The following is a 20,783-nucleotide window of genomic DNA, read 5'->3' as shown; positions in this document are numbered from 1 at the left end:
ACAACAGAATTACAGATAGGGGATGTGCATTGACACCACCAAGCAGTACGTAAACATTATCTGATATAAATACCTAAACTAGGGTCCAAAACCTCAAAGGTTCACCGTTATATACAAAAATACCCAAACCATTTTGGCATCAAAAACTTTAAATAAAATAAAGAACAAGCATTAAAGGCTATTATTATAAGCAGTACATAATCCCAGAAAAGCTGACAAAAGAAAGGATATAAGTTTTTCAACAGTCAGTTCAAAACCTTCAAGATCTCCGTAGGTACTGCGAAATATTCTCAGATAGAAGGAATGGAAAACGGGGATTTAGTAAGGGTTTGCCTGCAAATAGCGGCGCTACAGATTCCAATCCATGGATATTTGGATATTTGTAATAATGCGAAGGGAGATAATCCTCAGGTTTCCAGTGAAAATGGTAAATATCGAAAGGAAATTAAACCAAAAATAGGGACCCCCCCACTAGAAACCTATAAATGCTAATACCCGCTTACCGAATAGTGGAGGTAGTGTATGCAGGTTGTACGCGGCGTTAGTTACGGTGATTTACGTGTTTACGCTGCGGAAAGGGCAAGAAAATGCGCTTCGTAATTTACTTTTTTAACGGATTATATTAGCAAACGCCGCTCCTGTTTATTTCCGGACGGCCCAAAGAAGAGTCATAATTACAAATCACATGACCTCCAGGTCATGTGATGCGTGTTCACAAACTGCATTTTTTCATTTCCCCCCCTTCCAAGTTACCCTTCGAAGGGCACCGTTTTCCACAGTTTTTTTTTTTTCACTTATCTAAAGTCACACCAAATCAGCGATTATGGCTTGCCTTTTCTTTATCAGTAGGGTTCTGCCATTGTTGATGTTAGCTCCTTTTCCAGCCAATACAGCCAGTGTTCGTCCATGATATCCGTTAAGAGGAAAAACATCAGATAATGAAATGGCCAGTATGGGCTAGATCGAACCAGTTTAACAGATATGTAATGAACACTTGTGAATATACGTATACATTGCCATAATTGGTCCTTATAACGGTAAAAATGGCGAGTAGATCTGATATACCCTCGCTGTTACTTTTCATATAGTATCTTTTGGTTGGTCTTCAGTTATTCTTTGTCCTATCCAGTGTCTGTCTATCTTGCTGCTATCCAGTTGAGTCAGAATTATCACTTTCTTGCATGTAGTAATTGAAAAAAAAAAAGGTAAAAAATCAAAAAAAAAAAAGAGTTGAATGCCAAATAAAAAGAGTGCAGATTATTACATGATTTGATTATTTCGCATCGGTGAACAGGAAATTCCATATATAACAAGTGTGTATTAGTATGTATATGTCGACATGATCTCATCTGATATACAAGATCACAAGTAAGAAAGTGTACAGAACCGCTGGCTGATGAGAAATTTGTACTAATTATGTCTACTGCTCAAAATTCGTCGGTTTCGATGTCTCAATCGCAATCAACAGCGAAGAATAGAAAGTATTCTTTCCAAATGCCGACAACTTCTACTTATTTGGGCCGTTCGTACGTGGGATCCTTTATCTCTCCTCCCATGGAATATAGGAGCAATAGCAATACTACCTCAAATAATAACAATAATAGTAACGTTGGCGATCCCTTTAAATCGCCGTTTTCTAGTGAGGGTTCGAAATTAATACATGAATCGGGCAATTTGCATAAACAAACAGCTTTCCTTTCTAATACTTTCGATAACGATGCTGGAAACGATGAAGGGGCTGGATTCCCCTTGGATGGAAATGATGATGAGTTCAATTTGGAGCAGAATGATATCGATATGATTGTGGAAGAAGATCAAATGTTACAGAATAGCCAACGTAGAAGGGGCCGTATGTCAGTGGACGCAGCTGCAGATATCGAAGCAGATGCACACTTGATGGATCTAGAGGATATGGCGTTGAAAAGGGCCGATGACGTTGGAATATTTTCGACAAGTTTTCCTGGAAAGGACGATTCATCCTTTCTGGATGTCTCCGATTCTACTGAGAATTTGGCATTGTTGCCTACAAATTCGCATAACTCTATGTACGTAGAATATGGAACTTTCGATGAAGAGAATCAACCTGCCACTCAATACATATCCTTGTTACCCGATGGAGCAAGTTCTGGTGGTTTCACTTCGCAAGGATTCCGTTCTAGTATGTCGCACTATGATAAAGCTCGTGATTTGATGTTGAGGATATTCCAGTACACTCCTGCTGTTGGGCTTGGTTTGTTGTTGAACATTTTGGACGCTTTGTCATATGGTATGATCATCTTCCCAATCACAGAACCATTGTTTTCGCATCTTGGACCTACTGGCTTATCGATGTTTTATGTATCAACGGTAATTTGTCAGCTGTGCTTCTCCCTTGGATTGTCGTCCTTCCCATCAGCGATTGGCTCTGAAATGATTGAAATCACACCATTCTTCCATACAATGGCTCTTTCAATCATGAATTCTATTCCCGAAGGCAACGACAACAAAGTAATTTCGACCACCATCGTATGTTACGCATTAAGTTCCATAATTACAGGCCTTACCTTCTTTTTACTAGGTAAAATGAGATTAGGAAAAATCGTCGGATTCTTCCCGCGCCATATCTTAATCGGTTGTATCGGAGGTGTGGGTTATTTCCTTATTATCACTGGTTTAGAGGTGTGTACCAGGGTACCAGAATTCAAATACTCATGGCAATTTTTATCTTCATTGTTCACTGACTTTGATATTTTACTAAAATGGCTGACTCCTGTGATCCTCACTCTAATATTGATATCAGTACAATCCAGAATTCACAACTCTCTGGTGTTACCATCATTTTACATTATCACGCTACTGCTGTTCCATTTCGTTGTTGCTTTGGTACCCAGCCTTTCTTTAGATAAGCTACGTGATTTTGGATGGATCTTTGCCAAGGTAAATGCCAAAGAAAATTGGTACGATTTTTACAAACTTTACGATTTTAAAAATGTCCAGTGGAGTTTGATCCCAAAACAAGTACCAACAATGTTGGCCCTTACCTTTTTCGGTATCCTCCATGTGCCTATCAACGTCCCTGCTCTTGCAATGTCCTTGAATGTTGACAAGTACGATGTTGACAAAGAATTGATTGCTCATGGCTATTCGAACTTGATCTCTGGGTTTTTGGGATCGATACAAAATTATTTGGTTTACACCAATTCCGTGCTTTTCATTAGAGCTGGTGCGGATTCACCAATTGCAGGAATAATGCTAACCATCGGAACTTTTATCGTAATGGTAATTGGGCCTGTTATCATTTCGTTCATACCGATTTGTATTGTGGGGTCTTTGATTTTCTTACTAGGTTACGAATTGATTCAAGAAGCCGTAATAGACACTTGGGGAAAACTCCAGCCTTTCGAATACTTGACAATATGGATAATTGTTATTACAATGGGTGTAGTCGATTTTGTCATTGGTATCATTGTTGGTATTCTTTTAGCATGTTTCTCATTTTTGGTAAACTCTACACAATTGCAAACCATTAACGGTGAGTATGATGGTAAAGTTGCCAAGTCTACGGTTTACCGTGATTATATTCAATCCAAATTCTTAAGGAATATTGGTGAACAGATTTACGTGTTGAAACTTCAGAATATTCTATTTTTTGGTACCATAATATCTATTGAAGAAAAAGTGAACAGTCTACTAGAGATATGCGAATCTGATTCCTCGAAAAAGAGAATCAAATACTTGATTCTCGATTTCAAAAATATCAGAGCGAAGAGCATCGATTATAGTGCTGCAGAAGGTTTCAACAGAATTAAAAGATTCCTTGAAAAGGAGAGGATCCATTTAATCATCAGTTCCATAGACAAAGAAGACCAAATATACCTTGCATTTGATAAAGTTCGCTTATTTGAAAATGTTGAGCTATTTTCCGATTTGAATGGTGCCCTTGAATGGTGTGAAAACGAGTTCCTCATGAGATACAAGCGTATTAGAACTAAAACTAGAGCCAGAAAGCTAGCACAGTTGAAGAAATCCCAAAACAGAATGAGCAAACTTCCTGTAAACACACCGCGGAATCATCAGTTTGTTTCTGAAGTGAGGAATATCTATACGGAAGAGATGGAAATTCAAAAGCTAAGTAACGAGCTCAAAGAGCGTCAACAATTCTTACCTATTTTCTTAATGTCTATCAGGAAATTCAGAAATGCTATCCAATCTCCAAATGAATTGAAAAGAACAAATGAGCTTGATCTTTGGAAACGACTAATATCCTATTTCCAACAGAAAAAATTCCCACCAAACACTGAAATCAGACACAGAAACAACATGTTTATCGTTGTGGAGTCCGGTGTTCTAAACCTAACTCATCATCTCATTCAAGGCGAATTCTATGAAACAATGTCGCCAAAAACAGCATATGGCGTTATAAGCAACGTGAACAGCGATCCTCTGGCAGTATCAATTACAACTGACACCGAATGTGTTCTTAGATACATAGATGCTGAATCACTTGCCGACTTGAAATTAACCGACCCCGAATTGTTCACAGAGTTACTTATTCTCGTAATGGCGATTCACAGAGATCGCTTCCGTGAACTTCTTGGTTATTCCTTAATCAGCATGTGACACGTCCCCACAATGCAACCTAAAAAAGGACCTTCTTTCAGTCTTATTTATAGATTCATAGATACACCTAATCCTAATTTTCTTTGACCTTTACCTGAACCTATTTACGTCCCTTGCTGCACCTTGCATCCTACGTTATGCGTTATTTGCTGCTGGAAGATCAAATTGAACTAAGGCATTCTTTTAACAAATAAAAAAAAAACCTCTTTCTAGGACTTAATGCATACAAATAATGTACGCACATGGTTATTTCAAAAGAAAGAAGCATACCTACTATCACAAAGACAAAACATAGCCATCACAGCATGTCATCACTTGTACAAAAGCAGTCTTCTCCTCTGTCTAAAATATCTACCACTCAGGAAGTGGAAGATTACGTGAAAGATAACGTCCAAAAAGGTGAGACCGATAGTATCGATTCTTTAAAAGCAACTAATTTAGACTTGTCGAAAAAAGCCATTCCGGGGTTTAATCAGCCAATTGCAGAAGGTGCAGAGTTCCCAGAAGAATATGAAATCGAAACCAGAACTGGACTTGTTAAAGTTGCTACCTTACATCAGCTAAATAGATTGGATACCAGAGTAACAACGCATTCAAGCAAGAAGAGTACAAAGGAAAAAAATACTTCCTGTGGGTATGACAACGATAAGTTACAGAAATGTATCGAACGAAACCAAAAGGAAATCGATAGCTATCACAAGAAATCTGGATTCAAAAAATTCATTGGTAAGCTTTTCGGATAAGATGCAACCTGTATAATTCTAACAGTCGGACTCCGCTTTCATTTATGTCTTTTCTCTTTTTCGTATACACCTTATATAATGCCACTAATACACTAATCCGTCCCTTTAAAAATAAAACCATTTGATGAACGGCTTGGCTTATGAACTGAAGAAATATAAGTGTTGATCGAAGGGTGCACTGGGAGAGGTGCGTTAAGACCCAAATATAAACTCTGCGAATGGTAGCACCAGGACATCATTACTAGAGACACAATGTGTATTTTATTTGCGACTAGAGCTCATCCAGATTATAAGCTCATACTGCTATCGAATCGTGATGAATTCTTTGAACGGAAGACACACGCTACTTGCTGGAATCATGATGGTTTTATATTATCTCCATATGACATGGCTATAGAGAAGAAGGGTCAAGGCTATGGTACGTGGCTAGGGATTAATCGACGCGGAAGAATAGCTGTCATATTAAATTTGAAGATCGATTCACCACTGGATTCTGAATCTGTATTGGTGAATGGAGAACCAAGATCAAGAGGTATAGTTCCCTTGCAGTTTTTGCAACAAGAAGATAACGCACCTTTTGATAATTGGGACTCTTGGGAAAAATTCAATGGTCAGCATGGGAACTTGAGACGAACTGGCCCGTTCACGTTGTTTTATGGCGATGCGAAGTCGGACGAGTATAACGTAATCGACTACTTAAAGCATTCCACTAATCCGTTTGAAAAGATGGAGCATATGGTGATATCCAACGACATTTTCCACTGTGCTGTAGGTGAACACACAAGTAGATGGAATAAGACGGAATATGGGTACGTTTTACTTGATGCGTTGGCGAAAAATACTACGGGCATTGCCAAGGAAGAACTATTGCAGAAATGTTTTGAACTTTTATCAAACCATACGTTTAATGAGGGCGAAGATGTGGATTCTGTGACGACTTCCAGTATTTATGTACCGCCTTTAAGAATTACTAAAGGTGCAGACGCTATTGGAACTTCATTGCCAATAGGCGATTACTATGGAACTAGATCCCAGATTGTCATACTTGTCGACAAAGATAACAGAGTTACGTACGAGGAGCATGTGATTTATGAAAGTGATGAGGATTGTGAAACATACTCTTTCATGGATCCAAAAGAGGTAATTCAGTTCCAGTTCAATATGGAAAGCTGATGAAATCATTTTACGAAAAGTTCTAATGTTTATGATTATACTACACACTTATTAGCATTCTAAATAGTCCACTGTGTAAGCTGAAATAGGTTGTGTAGAAGACGAATTTGTTGATGAATTAGATTTATTGTTAACAACCGATGAATGCTTGGTGTAATGCTCTGCCAAATGCAAAAGTTCTATGTTTTGTGACACTACAGAAACCTGCGCATCGACAAAAGAGGAAAGTTTCTCTAAATATTCATCGTCTAACGCAAACAAACCGATGGAATCTATTATTAAACTCATAAGTTGGAAGATTTGTGGCTTATTAAGTTTCAAGTCCGAATCTGCCTTATTCGAGTTCAAAATCATATCCAAAAAGTTTGTGATATCCATCTTCTCAATTTTTCTTATACCTGCTTTGATTGATTCTTTCTTGTAATCTTGTAGCACTCTTAGCGTAATATCAAAACAGAGCTCTGCATTCGTTATATTGAAAAGCTCGGTTAACAAATCGTCAAGTGGAACATTCGGACAAGTAACAATAGCTTGTTTGAAAAGTCTTGGGTTATTTTTCAACTTGGTTAATAAGCCCTTAGCGTGAACCGGTGGGAATAAAGGGTGTGTTAGAAGGTATGTCAATGCTTTTGGATATTCATCCTTGAAATTTAGAAACAAGCAATCGATTATTTGAGTGAGTAAATCAGAATCATTTAAAAATCTGTCATTGTCTGTATAATATTCCTTGTCTAAGGAAAGCATCTTAAAAAATATAGAATCAAAGTTCTCTATTTTTTTACAGATATGGAGTTGTTTTATAATGCGTTCATAGTCTGGAGATGGCAATTCCACATCGTCGTCCTCATTGCTTTCTTCAAAGAGTTTCTGTAGTTTCTGCTTTTGTTTAACCATGAACCCTTTACCCATCGCATCTTTTAAGGTACCGGTACCAACATCAATGTTAATAACATCCAAGTAACTCGTAGGGTTAGCACCGTTTTTAGTTGTAACATCTAATGCTATAGTTTTTCTATTGTCTTCAGAGTTTTCTTGAACAACTGCAGTAGAGAGTAGTTGAATAGCTTTGATGTTCTGTAAATCCTTTTGGAATAGTATAGCATTGTATAACAAATCCACAAGATATATGGTATTATCAGCAGTCAACAATACACGGTTTGAAGAAACTGGTTTGATGGATACAACTGCATCCTTGGAAATGAAAGGTAGCTGAATGCTAGTTTGTAGTTGCAAATGTGGTAACTGATAGATTGATAATTCATTTGAGTTCTTTAAAACATATAATTTCCCGAACTCAAAACACAACTTTGCATTCTCTAAAGTGTAATTTTCTAGTATGATAGAATTTAGTTCAATACATGAGACGGACTCACTCCTAACTTGGAAAAGTTTGTAACAGATTTTCTCATCACTTAGTTGGCATAACACGAAAAAGAAATCGTTTCCCTGCCCATCTTGGAAGAATTGAACAAATCTGATATCATCATAAGATATATCAATAGTATTTGAAAGTTTCAATTCATAATCAAATGTTTGAATCAGTCCATTCCTTAAGATAACGAGAACTTTCTCTGCTTTAGAATAGATCTTAATGCTAACGACTTCAGATTTTAGTTTATATTTGAACTGAGATGTGATTTCAGCATTTGAAGATGACACGGCATCTTGAATCATCGGCTTAGTAGCCAAGTGTAAATGTGATACCTTTCTAGCTTCCAATCCGTAACACCAGACTTCTGTATTGGCTGCATCTTCTACCACGTCACATGCAGTAACAATGTTCGTAGAGGGGATTGGCAAGTTAAAAACCAGCTTCGGGGTTGGATTAATCAAGTATTGTGATATACTGGAACCTGATATACCAATATTCACTTTATTGGCTGATGGTGAAAGATTATCAACAACTTGTAAGTAGTCTGTTTGATTCGCATAATTATTCAATGATGGAATCTTAGGTAGAGCAGAGAGCCTAAAAGGCTGTGAGATGGATGCCATTTTCTCAATATCTTTCGATAAATAATATCAAAGCAAACTGTATTGAACACAGGATATTTGATACTTCACCTCGTCCTTTCAAGAGCAGCGGTTGAGTGTATCTTTGCACTTACAGCTCATCGCATCTCATCGCATCTCATCTCTTCTTCTGAGTACTTCAAATTTTTCAAACTTTACTTTTGGGAGTCAGTCCGGGTAATATATAGTGTCGAAATGCAAACAGAAACAAGATGAGATGCGATGAATATACTCAGATATCTTCCAGGTGACAGAAAGTGTAGCCCTTATTTGAATGCCACAAATCACATTGTAAACTGGACACAGGCTGATAATAAATATTCGAAGATGAATGATCTAATGGAAATTGAAAAAAAGTTGAAGAGTTTGCGGAAACAAAAAGTGGAAGTAAGTATAAGGAATAAGAAGGCCATAATAGCTGAAGAGAAGAAAAACTCTGAAAGAAGAGTATACAGTATGGCTGACGATGGCGAAGATAAAGCTAGAAGTAACAAAAGCGAACCAGAAGATCCGATAAAATTGGCAAACTACTCAATACGCGAATATGAAAAATGGGAAGCTAAGACACAGAATTCAAGACATAATAAAAGCGTGATGGGGGACTTCCAAACTATAGCAAAGAACAGCTACAAGAAGGAAGTAGATGCGCTTCCGAAGGATATATCACATCCGTTGAAAGGTGGAATAACTGAGGATGGGAAGGTTCAAGTAGAAGATAATCCTGAACTAGTAGAAAAAATGGTGAATGATTTGAACGAACGATCAAAGAAAAGGTATATGGTACGGAAACAAAAACTAGATAAACAAAATAAGATCAATTTGGATGATGGATTTATTAATGACAAGAATAAACGGTTTAATGCAAAATTGAATAGCGAGTTCAAATAGGCATGGGAAAATAGGTATATTGGGCATTTACATATGAGATATTTACGATTGATTATGAATAATTATTTTATTTTAACGATATATAGAGGTGGATTTCTTCATTTGTCTTCAGAATCTAGTGAGTTAAGGACTTCTAGATCTTCTTCTAAGCTCTTGACACATTGCTTGTAATGGATCAATTGGAAATTATGGAACAACTTAACCAAAGAAATGATCTCAGAACTATCTGTAAGTTCTCCCAAGAATTCCACAGTTTCTGAGGTTGCAGACACGAACTGATCTTCTAATCGTTCGAAAAGCTTAGAATCAGGATCTTCTTCTGTCTTTGCCATATCAACTGGTTCCTCATTGGTTTTCTTTTCGGGGGTTTCAGGGGTTTCAGTTGCGACCTTTTTTTCAGCTTCCTCAGAGGATGCTACAACCTCTTTTTCCTGCAGCTTCAATTTAATTTCATGACGTAAAGTATCAAAGTTCAATCTTGCATCTTGAACCTTAGCGCGCAATTCGTGACCTTTCTTGAAATCAGTTTCAATAAGTTTAGATAGTTTGGCGTTGAACTCTTTAACCATCAAACTATCCATTTCAGCCTTGCTTTGATCAATTGATAGTTGACATTTGGTCCATGATTCGAATGCTTTGATCAAATTATCTACGTCTTCATCTTCGTCTTCATCTTCATCTGCTTCTGCTTCTAGTTCTGGTTCTGCCTTAGTTTCCTCAGCTGGTTTTTGATCAGCACCTTCTTGAGACTCTTCTTGGTTTGTTCTTGTTTCTTCTGCCTTCAATTGTTTCAGAATCAGAGCAGAATCAGTAGCAGCTTTTGACAAGGCCTGGGCAAATGATCTTGGCAATAACCCATTCTCTGCAGTTTCCTTCACTTCAGGGGAAACTTCCGCCTTTTTCTTACTGAAAGAGAAAATGGAATCCTTATTCCCACTCCACCAATCGTTAAATGACTCTGTTAAATTGGGTGGGTAATCATATCCTTCTACTTCAAAAGTTTTGGTTACCAATAACAATCTCTTACAAATCTTTTCTAAGGCATCACTTTTTTGTTCCAAAAACTTATACTGAATTGGTAGTTGACTGATATCATGCACTGTTCCCAAAGTTTCTTGTAGTTGGTGTCTACGCTTCAAAATGGACAAACGTGTTTCAGGATCATCCAAGTGGATCTTTTCAATGGCAGAGGAAAATTGTTCCTGAGTACGCTGTGCGGCATTACTGATTGAATCAGTTATGTTATTCAATGATAGTTTACTAAACATAATTCGTTAACTTAATTAAGGCACTTCTGAATATTAACAAACTGTATTAAATTTTGATTCTGAATTGTAACTTCTTTTTTTATTAAGATTATAGGCAATACCAATCTTCCTTTAAACCTCGATAAGTTTATTATTTGCCTGGCTCACGTCCACCAGATAGATGCGGTTCTGCGTGTACTTATCTTTGTCTGTGCCTTGATTTTAGTTCTCTATTTTTTTAATTAATTTCATCAAAATCAAATCGCGCCTCATTAATATTACATTAATGAGACGCGGAAGTATAATATGAGTATAAATAACTATAAATATAATCATTATTAGAATTGATACAATTAATAGAATTATTAACCCCCCCTCGCCATTCCTAGATCTAAAGAGACACAACTTGCTATTTGTAGAAAGAAAGCAGCTGCGCTGTTTGATAGATTTAAAGTTAGAGGTTGTCGATAATGATTAATAAGGATAAAATTGTTGATGGAGTTGTTTTTAAAGACGAAGATGATCCTGAAGAAACAGTTGTTTTTAATTTCCATACTTGGGTAGAAATGCTTAAAGCAATTATCGTTAAGTATGCAAATAAAAAAGAAGATGAGGCTGAATTAATGGTTTTATCGTCTTCATTAGTATGTAAGCCCATTGATAGTTATCTGGCAGTATGTCTTCGTAGCCATGAACTTGAGTATCATTGGGCAATGCTGATAGCTTACGGTGAACAGTTTTGGTTGAAAGGAGTAAGCTCTAAACAACCAGATGATTATTTAATATTGGACGAGAGTTATAGAAAAGACCACAATCTAGCTGAAGAAAGTTTTGTATTTAACGATTAATGGATTGAAAGCTGGAAAAGTAGTAATATTTTCCAGCTTTTTAATTTGTTGTTACGTTTATATGTTAACCTACTTAACCTGAATAACCACCAGAGCGGATAGAACACTGACTGATAATAGATGAATTGATGTTACATTGGAAATCACACCAATATTGATAAAATCCTCGAATTAGTTCAGAATCGCAGTTATTTACTGATTCATTATTCCCATCAGATCCAGCCAAGAATCAAGACCCTGCCGAAAAGCTGGGGTAAACGTTTGATTGTGGCCCACGGCTGGCTATGGGCGATTTCTACGTGCGGCAGCAGCGCGCCAGCGCGCCGCTGATCAAAGATCCATTACTGCTGCAGGTTACCGACAATGAAAGCCAGCTAGCCTCGATGCTGGCACACGAAATCTCACACGTGACCAAGCGCAACGCACCGCTGACCTGGGTAGGCACTCGGCTCCATTTTGCTGGCTATAACCAACCTGACTGCCGGCATAGCAGCGCTCAGCGGTACCGTCGCCGGTACCCAGCAAACGGATCATCAGTTTTGGCCAGGTCAAAGAATAGGAGGCCGATTGCATCGGCCTGTAGGTGCTGGAGCGCGCCGGGTTTGATCCACAGGGATGCCCGACTTCCTGCAAGAGCTTTCCGATCAATCGCGCTACACCTCCAAGGTTGATCTGCGTAAACTGGGTTGACAACAGGAAAAAGGTTGAATGCCTGGCAATGACTTAAGTATCCTTTATTTCAATCTCTTTTTTTTTGAAATTTAGAGATCTTTTCAACATGGAAAATTTTATTCAATAACATGAATATTAAGCAAGCAAGAGAAGGAAAACAACCAAGTCGCTCGGGCCTTTCTACGCCTGTTAACGAGAGATTGAATAAATTAAAACACATCAGAAGAAATGTTTTCCCGCAGCTGCGCAAGATTCTTTTCTACCACAAGATATGTCTGCAACAGTCTTGACCAAAAACTTCTGAAAGAAGGTATGTCGGAAGCTAATAGCAAGCCCACAATCAAGAAGCTAGAATCCAAGTTAATCAAAAACTTTCAGCCGGGCTCCGTTTACAATCCATTTGATTTCTCCTTAGAAAGAATACATTTAGATAAGAAGTTTGGGGTACGTCCTGGATCGTTTGACCCATTCAACAAATTGAAGATCAATCCACTTGATTTATACACCAACCCAGAGTTCTTGTCAAGATTTGTGACATCAACGGGTAAAATATTACACAGAGATGTAACTGGTTTATCGGCTAAGAACCAGCGTCGTCTAACAAAGGCTATTAAGAGATGCCAAGCAATAGGTTTGATGTCTAAGGTTCACAAAGACATATCGGTGCTTCCTCAAAGAACTGCAAACAGAAGCTAATCATGACATGTGATAACTTCTTGTATATATGAATATATGTTTCTCAATAAATAGGATTATATCTGTAAATAGCGCTAACAGTATAAACACGTTGCAATGGAAAGCTCCGGGACTGAATGATAGTACAGTGTTCTCATTTGTCGAATAGTCTATCCGATGGACCGTGCAATCGTATATAAACATCAGTACCCCATCCCCACAATGACTGAATGTCAAGTGTACCATTGAACAACTCTAGGTACGCTTTGCACATTGGAAGTCCGAATCCCATACCTGCAACGTTTTGGACTTCTTGACCAGGTAAAACATAATCGCTCATACCGCTGTCCTTCTCTTCCTTCACCGTTGTGGAAAAAGAATAATCAAAGACTCGGTCTTCTACCTGTGGATCTATACCGCCTCCGAAGTCTCTGATTCTGATCTCAAGTTGATCGTCGTTTTTCACTATTGTTACTTCCACATCTTTGTCAACGTTGTTTTCAATATGTGCTCTCGAGCTGTTCTTAAGCAATTCTTGAAGGACGTATTCTAGATCCGTAGGTATATATGAAAATTTCACATCAGACCCTTCCATAATTTTCACTGGAACGGTCTTATCGTATTTGATAAATGTCAAATCGTTAACAAATTCGTTCGTTCTTGTAACTAAGTCAGATATATGCAAATCTTTATGGATGACGCCAATGACCTCATCGGAAGAAGTCTGTTCCAAGAGCTTCAAATAGTTGGTAGTCAACAACTTCATCAATATTCTGTCATGTAAATGCTTATTCAAAAACTTGAATATGTTTTCTGGATCATAAAAACGGCTCACTTCCTGCAACCCATTTGATAACGTAAGTAACGTATCCTGGTGATCATTCAAGAATTCCTCTGTAAGATTTTGAATTTTATCTGTGTCATACAGATCGTATGGATACTCAATGCTTAGAAGTGATTCTAAAGTTTTTAAATAAAGCCGATTAGATTGTTCAATATTTGGGTTCACTAAAGCGATATAAGGTAATTCTTGTAGAGATGCCAATCTATGGCATGTCAACGTCAATAACAGGTTCAACGTCTTAATCGTGAGGAAATACTTCTCATTATCCTGAAGCGGGCCACGATATTGCAGAAGAAATGCCCAATCGATCTTTGGAATCTCATACGAAGAATAATCTTGGATCAAATGCTGGATATTTGATCGAATATGATAGAGTTCTTGGAAATTCAACTCGGTCATTTCTTTGCTCCGTTTTCGATGATTATTCCTACGATGAAGGCGGTTATGGGAAGATACAGTCTTTTCATCATTTTTAATATGTGTATTGAATAATGGGGACCGATGTACTGAAAAGAACCGGCATCTGTTCCTAGCCGTTATACTTGCCTGCTTCCTTAGAATGCCGCAAACCGTCATAGTTCGCTACAAATATCAGGTAAAGTATCGATTTCGTCCTCTGTTTTATTTTCAATTGTGAAAAAGAAGACCTAAACACAGAGTTCTGTCACACTGGTTGTATCTTGACCTTTTGATTTTGTACTTGACAACTTTTCTTTGGTTCGTATTTTGTTCTTTGTTGCAGCGATGACTCTTAATTTATTCTATAATCTTTCGGTAATGGAAGCTTCCTTAATTCTGTTCTGACGAGTTTCTGCCAAATATTTTTGGAGAAGACAAAAGAAATCACGTGACTAAATTTACCGTCTAATGTTCAGTCCTCCACCGCTAGCCCAGTAAGCCAGAGAATGGAATGTGATGAATTGGTACCCCAAATGTAACTTCGGTTTAACGGTCTTTGCAAGAAGCACATAATTTATTATAGTTACCCGAATGCTCTTCACTCTTCAATTGTTCCCCATTGAGGGAGAAAAGTTGAATTAGAGACTGGGAAAAAAAAACTGGCCATCAAAAACAGTATTTTGACTTTCAATGAGATTTATTATCTTATGATGGATTCAGCTTTTGATTCATTTCTGGTACTGTTTTTCTGTCATTTGAATTGATCTGATCAATAATTTCGGTTTGGAAATAGTATTCAGACTAATACTGTGTACTTTTACTGTTTGAATAGAAGAATTTCAGCGTTTTTCTGTGTCTTGAAGTTGTTTAAAAGGGGGTATCCATTGAAGAAAAGATATATACCGTGAACTATAACATAATGTCTCAATATTTCGATTCTTTTTCAAAAAAGGTCCAAGAACTATCCACCAGCGTGTCCCAGAAGGCCCAAGAGGCTCAATTGGATCAAAAATTCAAGGATTTGAAAACCAACCTGCCTCTTTTGGCCAATTCTACACAACGTATGTTACAAGAGAAATTGGGTCAAGTCACTGACATTTCTCAATTGCCTGATGAATACGTTCAATTGGAACACAGAGTGGAAACTATCAAGTTAATCTATGAGAATTTCTTGAAAGTTACCAAGATCTACGAAAATGAAAGTTACGATTACCCATCCAATGTCAAGGAATCCGTCGATGAGTTTTCCAAGTTGGTAGGCGGTAAGTTACACGATTTGTCCAAGGTAACAAACAGAGAACAAGCGCAAAATGTTTTGCTATCCTCCCCACAAATGAAAGAACCAAAGACTTTGAATTACGCTTTAAGTAAAGTTGCATTAACCAGCAGTGAGCATGTGGAAGACGAAAGTTTGGCCAACTTCTTGGCCAAATACAGTGACTCTCAGACTAAGATTGCTCAATTGAGACTACAACAGGATACCATGATTCAAACCAAATTTAACAAGGCCATCAAGGAAAAGCTAGAACAGGACATTGAGACTTCCACAAAGGCTCGTAAGTTAGTTGAGCAAAAAAGGTTGCAATACGATGTTGTGAGATCTAACAGATTGAAGAACACCAAACCTGAAAAACAAGCTGCTTTACAAGTGGAAGAAAGTACTCATGAAGAAGAATTTGCAAAGGCTACCGACGATGCTATCATCGCTATGAGCAAAGTCGTCGAATTGGCTGACTTCTCTGCCAATTTACACGAATTGGTTGCTGCTCAATTAGCTTATCACAAGAGTTCTGCTGAAATTTTGGAAGAATTGGTAAATGAAGTTTAAGTTACATTTCTCTTTCTGTTGTATAGCACCCTCCTTGAACGTCTTTAGTTTTTGTGCTTTGTGTATTCAATCAGCTATATTCAAACCGACCGGCTTTTTTCCCTAATATGAAAACATTCCCTTGTGTACGCAAACCTGATTTATACTTACATATAAATTATTATTATTAATAGTGCATAATCTTACGAAAACCGTTAAATAATCACCCAGAGGCTTATCAAGTAATTCTATCTTCACTATGAACCATAAGATATAATTACATAACGGTAAATTAATGATCATAAACCCGAATTAAGGTCGACTACCTTTGTTTGTTATTAATTATTAGTATTGTCGTCAGTTCTTTAATCTTACTCCTCTGACTTTACATCCCATTGCAAAGAAATATCCCATCTGCTTGATTTAGCAGCCCAACTAACATACTTGATGAACTGTAAAACATTTTCGTCTCGCAACACCAAGTTTAAAGAATTCCAACTTGCTGGTTTGTTAATTAAGACGGAGTCTCCATCGTCGTCAGCTCTATAAATTGCAGCATCGTCATCTTCGTCGTCATCTTGGTTGTTCATGTAGAGTTCATATCCACCAACTTCGCCAGAATCCCATCCTTTGCTTGGTGTTAAGCAAAGTGTGCATTCTAGGATGGCTTCTACAAAGCCAGGAATCGTTTTCAATAATTCGTTGACTTCGGTGGTTGTGGCTAGAGTGAAATCCTTACCTGGCCTGAATCTTCTGATGAGAAGTTGCTCACTTAAGATAACTAGTTTTGTCAATTGCACGATCCATTTTTTGAATGAAATGCTTTGCAAGAATATTGCTAGTTCACATAGCTTAGCTTCGCAGTTAAATTCTTCCTTGTCTGCAAAGGAACTCAAAAGCTGATGAAAATTAGGGAGTTCTGGATTGTTCAAAGCCTTCTTAATATCTTCTTCGTTTCTAAAATTAGTGTATGATTTGCCGTCGATATATAAATATCTCCATTTATGAGGTGGTAAAGAAGTTTTCCATGGGTGTCTTACATTGACGCTTTCGTAAGGACAGTCATAGTTAAACTCTTTATCCATAATGAGTTTCTTCAACAATGAAGAATATTCATCATTTAAGAACGATTCGATATTAATGAAAGAATCTTCAACAAATTTATCGCTTATTTTCCTCATAGATTCAGTAGTCAAGTGCTCTGGGTTCAAAAATTTCGACAGAAAAGTGATATCATCTTCAGTTAAAAGATCATCAGTTCTATCCAATTTACCAGATTCATAGTGTGATAAAGGTGTTCTATCAATCTTTGGAAACTCATAATCCTGTAAGGGACTATTAACTAGCTGAGACAGGGTACTAATATTGGTTTTTATCCATTCCTCTTCTTCACCTGGTGTATAACCAGGCTCACCTTCTTGCGGTATGTGGTACCATCCTTGTATGGATAATCTATGCTTATCAACTTTCACTTCTTCAACGTCATGGAACGAGAAACCCGGCTGAACTTTAAAGAAGGCAATTTGGTTAAACTGAGGAACTAATTTGGCTGAATGGTCACTAAATGGAACATTTGGAACAATACTGGGAAACAACCTTAGTCCACCACCGTAATGCTCTTTCCATACTCTTTCAGGTTCAGGCAAGTACAAAATGAAAGACACCCTTCTAGATCCAATAACATCATCATGCGTCAATAAATGACAACCCTTGGTATATGTATTAATACTGATGTCCGTCTTGGACCCAGATAGTTTCCCAGATTGTGTCACGTATGCTATGAAATCTCTGTACTTCTCGGAATACAAAAGCTCACGTAATTTAACTAAACTAGGTAGCTTTGACAGATCTGCATCATCTAACCCAGACAAGTTTGCCAAATCTCCAGATTGGTTCACTTTATAGATATCCGTTTCCTTTTGTGTGAAATGGATCGAGGTCTCAATCTCTCTTCTGACTTCTTGCAGCAAGTTTGGATCCACTAGATCACGAATAGTACCCCAATTATAAGGTTGAGCATTTTTAATCTCTTGTCTCAAGTCGTCCTGGAATGATTTATCCCATATCTTAGAGTTGAAAGAACCAACAGCCTTTGAACTCTCTAGCAATCTTACCTTCTCGTCGCTTCCCAATGCGGTCTCTTCAGCAGGTCTCTTACTCTCAACGACAGTCATATTAGAAAGTACTGGAAAACGGAACAAACGAGCCGTGATATTCGGTGTCTTGCACTCGCTTTGCAACAAAGGCAATTATAGTGATATTTACGTAGGCTACATAAAGTCATTGAGCAGCTATTGACACCTTTTTTATCACACCTTATAAATGCCAACGGATCAGTCGTTTAAACGTCAGTTTTTCAAAAATTTTCAAGTTTTTGTTTCTTTATTTCTTTGACATATCTGGTGATATTATATGCGCTGCAGAGCCACCTTATGAATACATTAAGGTCTCTGATATTTGACGCGATATGAGCGCGAATCATGTCATCTGTATATTCGTTTAGTGCAGTATTTCTCAACGCATATATAAGAGTAATCAATTCTTACTTCTTTCCAGTAAGGTGATCTCATAATTAAAAAAATAGACTCTACAGGCACGAAATTAGATTGCTTATCTATACTGTTTGATGCGACGGCACTGACGACAATGACCTTATAATTGGTATTAAGGGAAATATGCATAACATGAATAATATCTGGATTACGACGATGATATTATCTTGGATTTGGGTTGGTTGAAGTCACGTGCCTGTTCACGTGATTTTGAGCAATTCCAAACCCCATGTCTCTCTCTCTTTCCGCTTATTAATCCTCGAACAGCAGTCTAGCATGGATCGGAACGTCGTGGAAGACACAAATCGTCTGTCCTTGCTGTTTACAGACACCGTGTTTCAGTACCATAACCTACCCTAAAGACATATTAATTGTCTACGCAAACGATTGGTGTTTTGCGCGAAAGAGATAAACAAAATGAGTAAATTTACTAGCATTTTGAGTCATCCCAGTAATTGTAGAACTGTTGAGATCATATTGAATCTGTTAGAATCGCGTTTCTGTTAATTATACCTATTTAAAATGCAAAACATGGGATGCGGACCAAGGAAATTATGTGGGGGAACTGGACTAGTGGGACTGTCGTTCATTGATTGAAAGAAATATGAAAAAGAGAGGGGAAAGCATTCCTGTAAATGGGCCATGCTAACGCTTCTTCAGAGGCTCAACCACTAATTTATCAAATGTGTACATGTTAGAGATCACAGATTGCCTCTTCAATACACCAAGGTCTTTTTCTGCCTCAGAAAGCAATTCGCTGATCTTTTCAGGATTTTCAACGTTCTTATTGGCACGGAATGACTCTCTTGCCCTTCTTAAAAAATACTCTCTGAAATTGTAATTCTGTATCTTGCTCGCGTTCCTGATGAACTCTTTATACATATGCAATATCTGCGTTTTGCTTGCTCCAGTAGCTGGCATCTCTTGTATTAATATATGTGTGTGCTTGTGGATGTGTAGCTAGTTGAAGAGTTGAAATTATCTTCCTTACGAAATCACTCCAATTCCTTTCGTAAAAATACCTTTAAAACAACGGAAAGAATAAAACTGAAAGCTAGCGGATCAAATAATTACACGCAGAAACTCCGGTCTATGATAATACCGATATGGGATCCTGAACCTTACCTTGTGATTTGTGTTATGTATGATTAAACGTTCTTCTAAAAGTACTAAAAAATATAATAAAGTACAATATTTTTTTCCTTCTTTCCAATGTTAAAGAAATCAGAAAACGAAAGGAAATTAAAAACTGAAACTAAAAAACCAAAACACAACTTTATTCTGATTCTGATGGCAACGTGAATTTAAGATGTAAATTTTACTGTATAATAGTTTCTTGAATATTCTTCTGTTTTGCACTGCAATTCAGGAATATATTTATATATATATACTTCTATCTCCGAATTAGCTGAGAAAGATTTGGATTGTCTTTTCTTCTGTCAGTGCCGTTCCCTTATTAAAGTTAAAGTCAACTTTCGTACGGTATTTGTTAAATCCGTGGAGTAATATCGGAGCCAGGAGTTATTTTGGGTACTGGTAAGCAAACCGGTAAAGCAGTTTCGACGTTTGAGTGGTTAAGGTTAGACGATTATGAATAGTTATCAAGAATACCAGAGATTACAACATCTGTTGAGTGATCCAAAATATCAGCCATACGTGAATTTGGCAAAAAAACTGACATACTATGCCTCTTATTATCTGATATGGGCCCTACAGACGGTGCATTCGCTTGTAAGTAGGTACCCACAAGTCTCTGACTGGTTGGGTTACTTGTTTTCATTATACATGGCCTATTTGACTATAAAGCGTGCCATTCGAGTTGTTAAATCGTCCTCTTATGTTATTCTGGTAGTATTTGGTCTTTACGTCTGGCAAAGAGGCGTTTCTCAAGTTATCCTGATGGATTTGCCATATCTGGCAGATAGGTTAAAACAGTACGTGCATAACTTACCAAGGGATGCTCATGGGAACGGATCCTTTCTCAAGGATGTGTATGCTCCGTTTTATGATTTGTACAATTCGTTACAGGCGTTATTTTAATGCATGGAAGAGCGAAAATTTCTCCCTTTATTAATCGGTATTTATCTGCATATCAAGATTGATACTCTACTAGTTAGCCATAGGTTGTATATTTGATTACTAGACTGGAAAGTTTGGCCCATCGAGAAATGGTGCCATTGCAACTCGATTCCATTTTCTTCCTTTTATGCATCTCCTTTGTTCTCTCATCAAACCTGAAATGTTTCTATTTCCTGAAATCAATAAATGGCTTAACATTACATCACAACATTAACCAAAAATAATTCCGGAAGGCAAACACTTA

The 20,783-nt window shown here is 37.4% G+C and overlaps 14 protein-coding genes across 14 annotated transcripts; 9 read left to right on the top strand and 5 right to left on the bottom strand.

The window, feature by feature from the left end:
- Window positions 1–1,416: 1,416 nt before the first annotated feature.
- VSB1 (Vsb1p) lies at window positions 1,417–4,599 on the top strand (the record flags this gene model as incomplete). The annotated part of the gene is made up of 1 exon (XM_454159.1): window positions 1,417–4,599. The coding sequence occupies one exon, from the start codon at window positions 1,417–1,419 to the stop codon at window positions 4,597–4,599; it is 3,183 nt and encodes a 1,060-aa protein (XP_454159.1).
- A 242-nt stretch (window positions 4,600–4,841) lies between these two features.
- On the top strand, window positions 4,842–5,342 carry KLLA0_E04709g (uncharacterized protein; the record flags this gene model as incomplete). Its single annotated transcript, XM_454158.1, has 1 exon — window positions 4,842–5,342. One exon carries the CDS (start codon window positions 4,842–4,844, stop codon window positions 5,340–5,342), a length of 501 nt encoding a protein of 166 aa, XP_454158.1.
- A 252-nt stretch (window positions 5,343–5,594) lies between these two features.
- On the top strand, window positions 5,595–6,515 carry KLLA0_E04687g (uncharacterized protein; the record flags this gene model as incomplete). Its single annotated transcript, XM_454157.1, has 1 exon — window positions 5,595–6,515. The coding sequence occupies one exon, from the start codon at window positions 5,595–5,597 to the stop codon at window positions 6,513–6,515; it is 921 nt and encodes a 306-aa protein (XP_454157.1).
- A 51-nt stretch (window positions 6,516–6,566) lies between these two features.
- UTP8 (Utp8p) lies at window positions 6,567–8,510 on the bottom strand (the record flags this gene model as incomplete). The annotated part of the gene is made up of 1 exon (XM_454156.1): window positions 6,567–8,510. The coding sequence occupies one exon, from the start codon at window positions 8,508–8,510 to the stop codon at window positions 6,567–6,569; it is 1,944 nt and encodes a 647-aa protein (XP_454156.1).
- Window positions 8,511–8,750: 240 nt separating this feature from the next.
- Window positions 8,751–9,416, top strand: SYF2 (Syf2p; the record flags this gene model as incomplete). The annotated part of the gene is made up of 1 exon (XM_454155.1): window positions 8,751–9,416. The coding sequence occupies one exon, from the start codon at window positions 8,751–8,753 to the stop codon at window positions 9,414–9,416; it is 666 nt and encodes a 221-aa protein (XP_454155.1).
- Window positions 9,417–9,514: 98 nt separating this feature from the next.
- Window positions 9,515–10,684, bottom strand: KLLA0_E04621g (uncharacterized protein; the record flags this gene model as incomplete). Its single annotated transcript, XM_454154.1, has 1 exon — window positions 9,515–10,684. One exon carries the CDS (start codon window positions 10,682–10,684, stop codon window positions 9,515–9,517), a length of 1,170 nt encoding a protein of 389 aa, XP_454154.1.
- Window positions 10,685–11,133: 449 nt separating this feature from the next.
- On the top strand, window positions 11,134–11,511 carry KLLA0_E04599g (uncharacterized protein; the record flags this gene model as incomplete). Its single annotated transcript, XM_454153.1, has 1 exon — window positions 11,134–11,511. One exon carries the CDS (start codon window positions 11,134–11,136, stop codon window positions 11,509–11,511), a length of 378 nt encoding a protein of 125 aa, XP_454153.1.
- Window positions 11,512–11,795: 284 nt separating this feature from the next.
- Window positions 11,796–12,182, top strand: KLLA0_E04577g (uncharacterized protein; the record flags this gene model as incomplete). The annotated part of the gene is made up of 1 exon (XM_454152.1): window positions 11,796–12,182. One exon carries the CDS (start codon window positions 11,796–11,798, stop codon window positions 12,180–12,182), a length of 387 nt encoding a protein of 128 aa, XP_454152.1.
- Window positions 12,183–12,411: 229 nt separating this feature from the next.
- Window positions 12,412–12,879, top strand: RSM18 (mitochondrial 37S ribosomal protein bS18m; the record flags this gene model as incomplete). Its single annotated transcript, XM_454151.1, has 1 exon — window positions 12,412–12,879. One exon carries the CDS (start codon window positions 12,412–12,414, stop codon window positions 12,877–12,879), a length of 468 nt encoding a protein of 155 aa, XP_454151.1.
- Window positions 12,880–13,012: 133 nt separating this feature from the next.
- PKP1 (protein kinase PKP1) lies at window positions 13,013–14,278 on the bottom strand (the record flags this gene model as incomplete). Its single annotated transcript, XM_454150.1, has 1 exon — window positions 13,013–14,278. One exon carries the CDS (start codon window positions 14,276–14,278, stop codon window positions 13,013–13,015), a length of 1,266 nt encoding a protein of 421 aa, XP_454150.1.
- Window positions 14,279–15,020: 742 nt separating this feature from the next.
- Window positions 15,021–15,929, top strand: GVP36 (Gvp36p; the record flags this gene model as incomplete). The annotated part of the gene is made up of 1 exon (XM_454149.1): window positions 15,021–15,929. The coding sequence occupies one exon, from the start codon at window positions 15,021–15,023 to the stop codon at window positions 15,927–15,929; it is 909 nt and encodes a 302-aa protein (XP_454149.1).
- A 350-nt stretch (window positions 15,930–16,279) lies between these two features.
- Window positions 16,280–18,082, bottom strand: TPA1 (oxidative DNA demethylase; the record flags this gene model as incomplete). The annotated part of the gene is made up of 1 exon (XM_454148.1): window positions 16,280–18,082. The coding sequence occupies one exon, from the start codon at window positions 18,080–18,082 to the stop codon at window positions 16,280–16,282; it is 1,803 nt and encodes a 600-aa protein (XP_454148.1).
- Window positions 18,083–19,105: 1,023 nt separating this feature from the next.
- On the bottom strand, window positions 19,106–19,381 carry ISD11 (Isd11p; the record flags this gene model as incomplete). The annotated part of the gene is made up of 1 exon (XM_454147.1): window positions 19,106–19,381. The coding sequence occupies one exon, from the start codon at window positions 19,379–19,381 to the stop codon at window positions 19,106–19,108; it is 276 nt and encodes a 91-aa protein (XP_454147.1).
- Window positions 19,382–20,050: 669 nt separating this feature from the next.
- Window positions 20,051–20,500, top strand: APQ12 (Apq12p; the record flags this gene model as incomplete). The annotated part of the gene is made up of 1 exon (XM_454146.1): window positions 20,051–20,500. One exon carries the CDS (start codon window positions 20,051–20,053, stop codon window positions 20,498–20,500), a length of 450 nt encoding a protein of 149 aa, XP_454146.1.
- Window positions 20,501–20,783: the final 283 nt, after the last annotated feature.

The sequence above is a fragment of the Kluyveromyces lactis genome, assembly GCF_000002515.2.
Source record: "Kluyveromyces lactis strain NRRL Y-1140 chromosome E complete sequence".
NCBI lineage: Eukaryota > Fungi > Ascomycota > Saccharomycetes > Saccharomycetales > Saccharomycetaceae > Kluyveromyces > Kluyveromyces lactis.
Note: the sequence above shows the minus strand (reverse complement) of the source record. Positions and strands in the feature narration are given on the sequence as shown.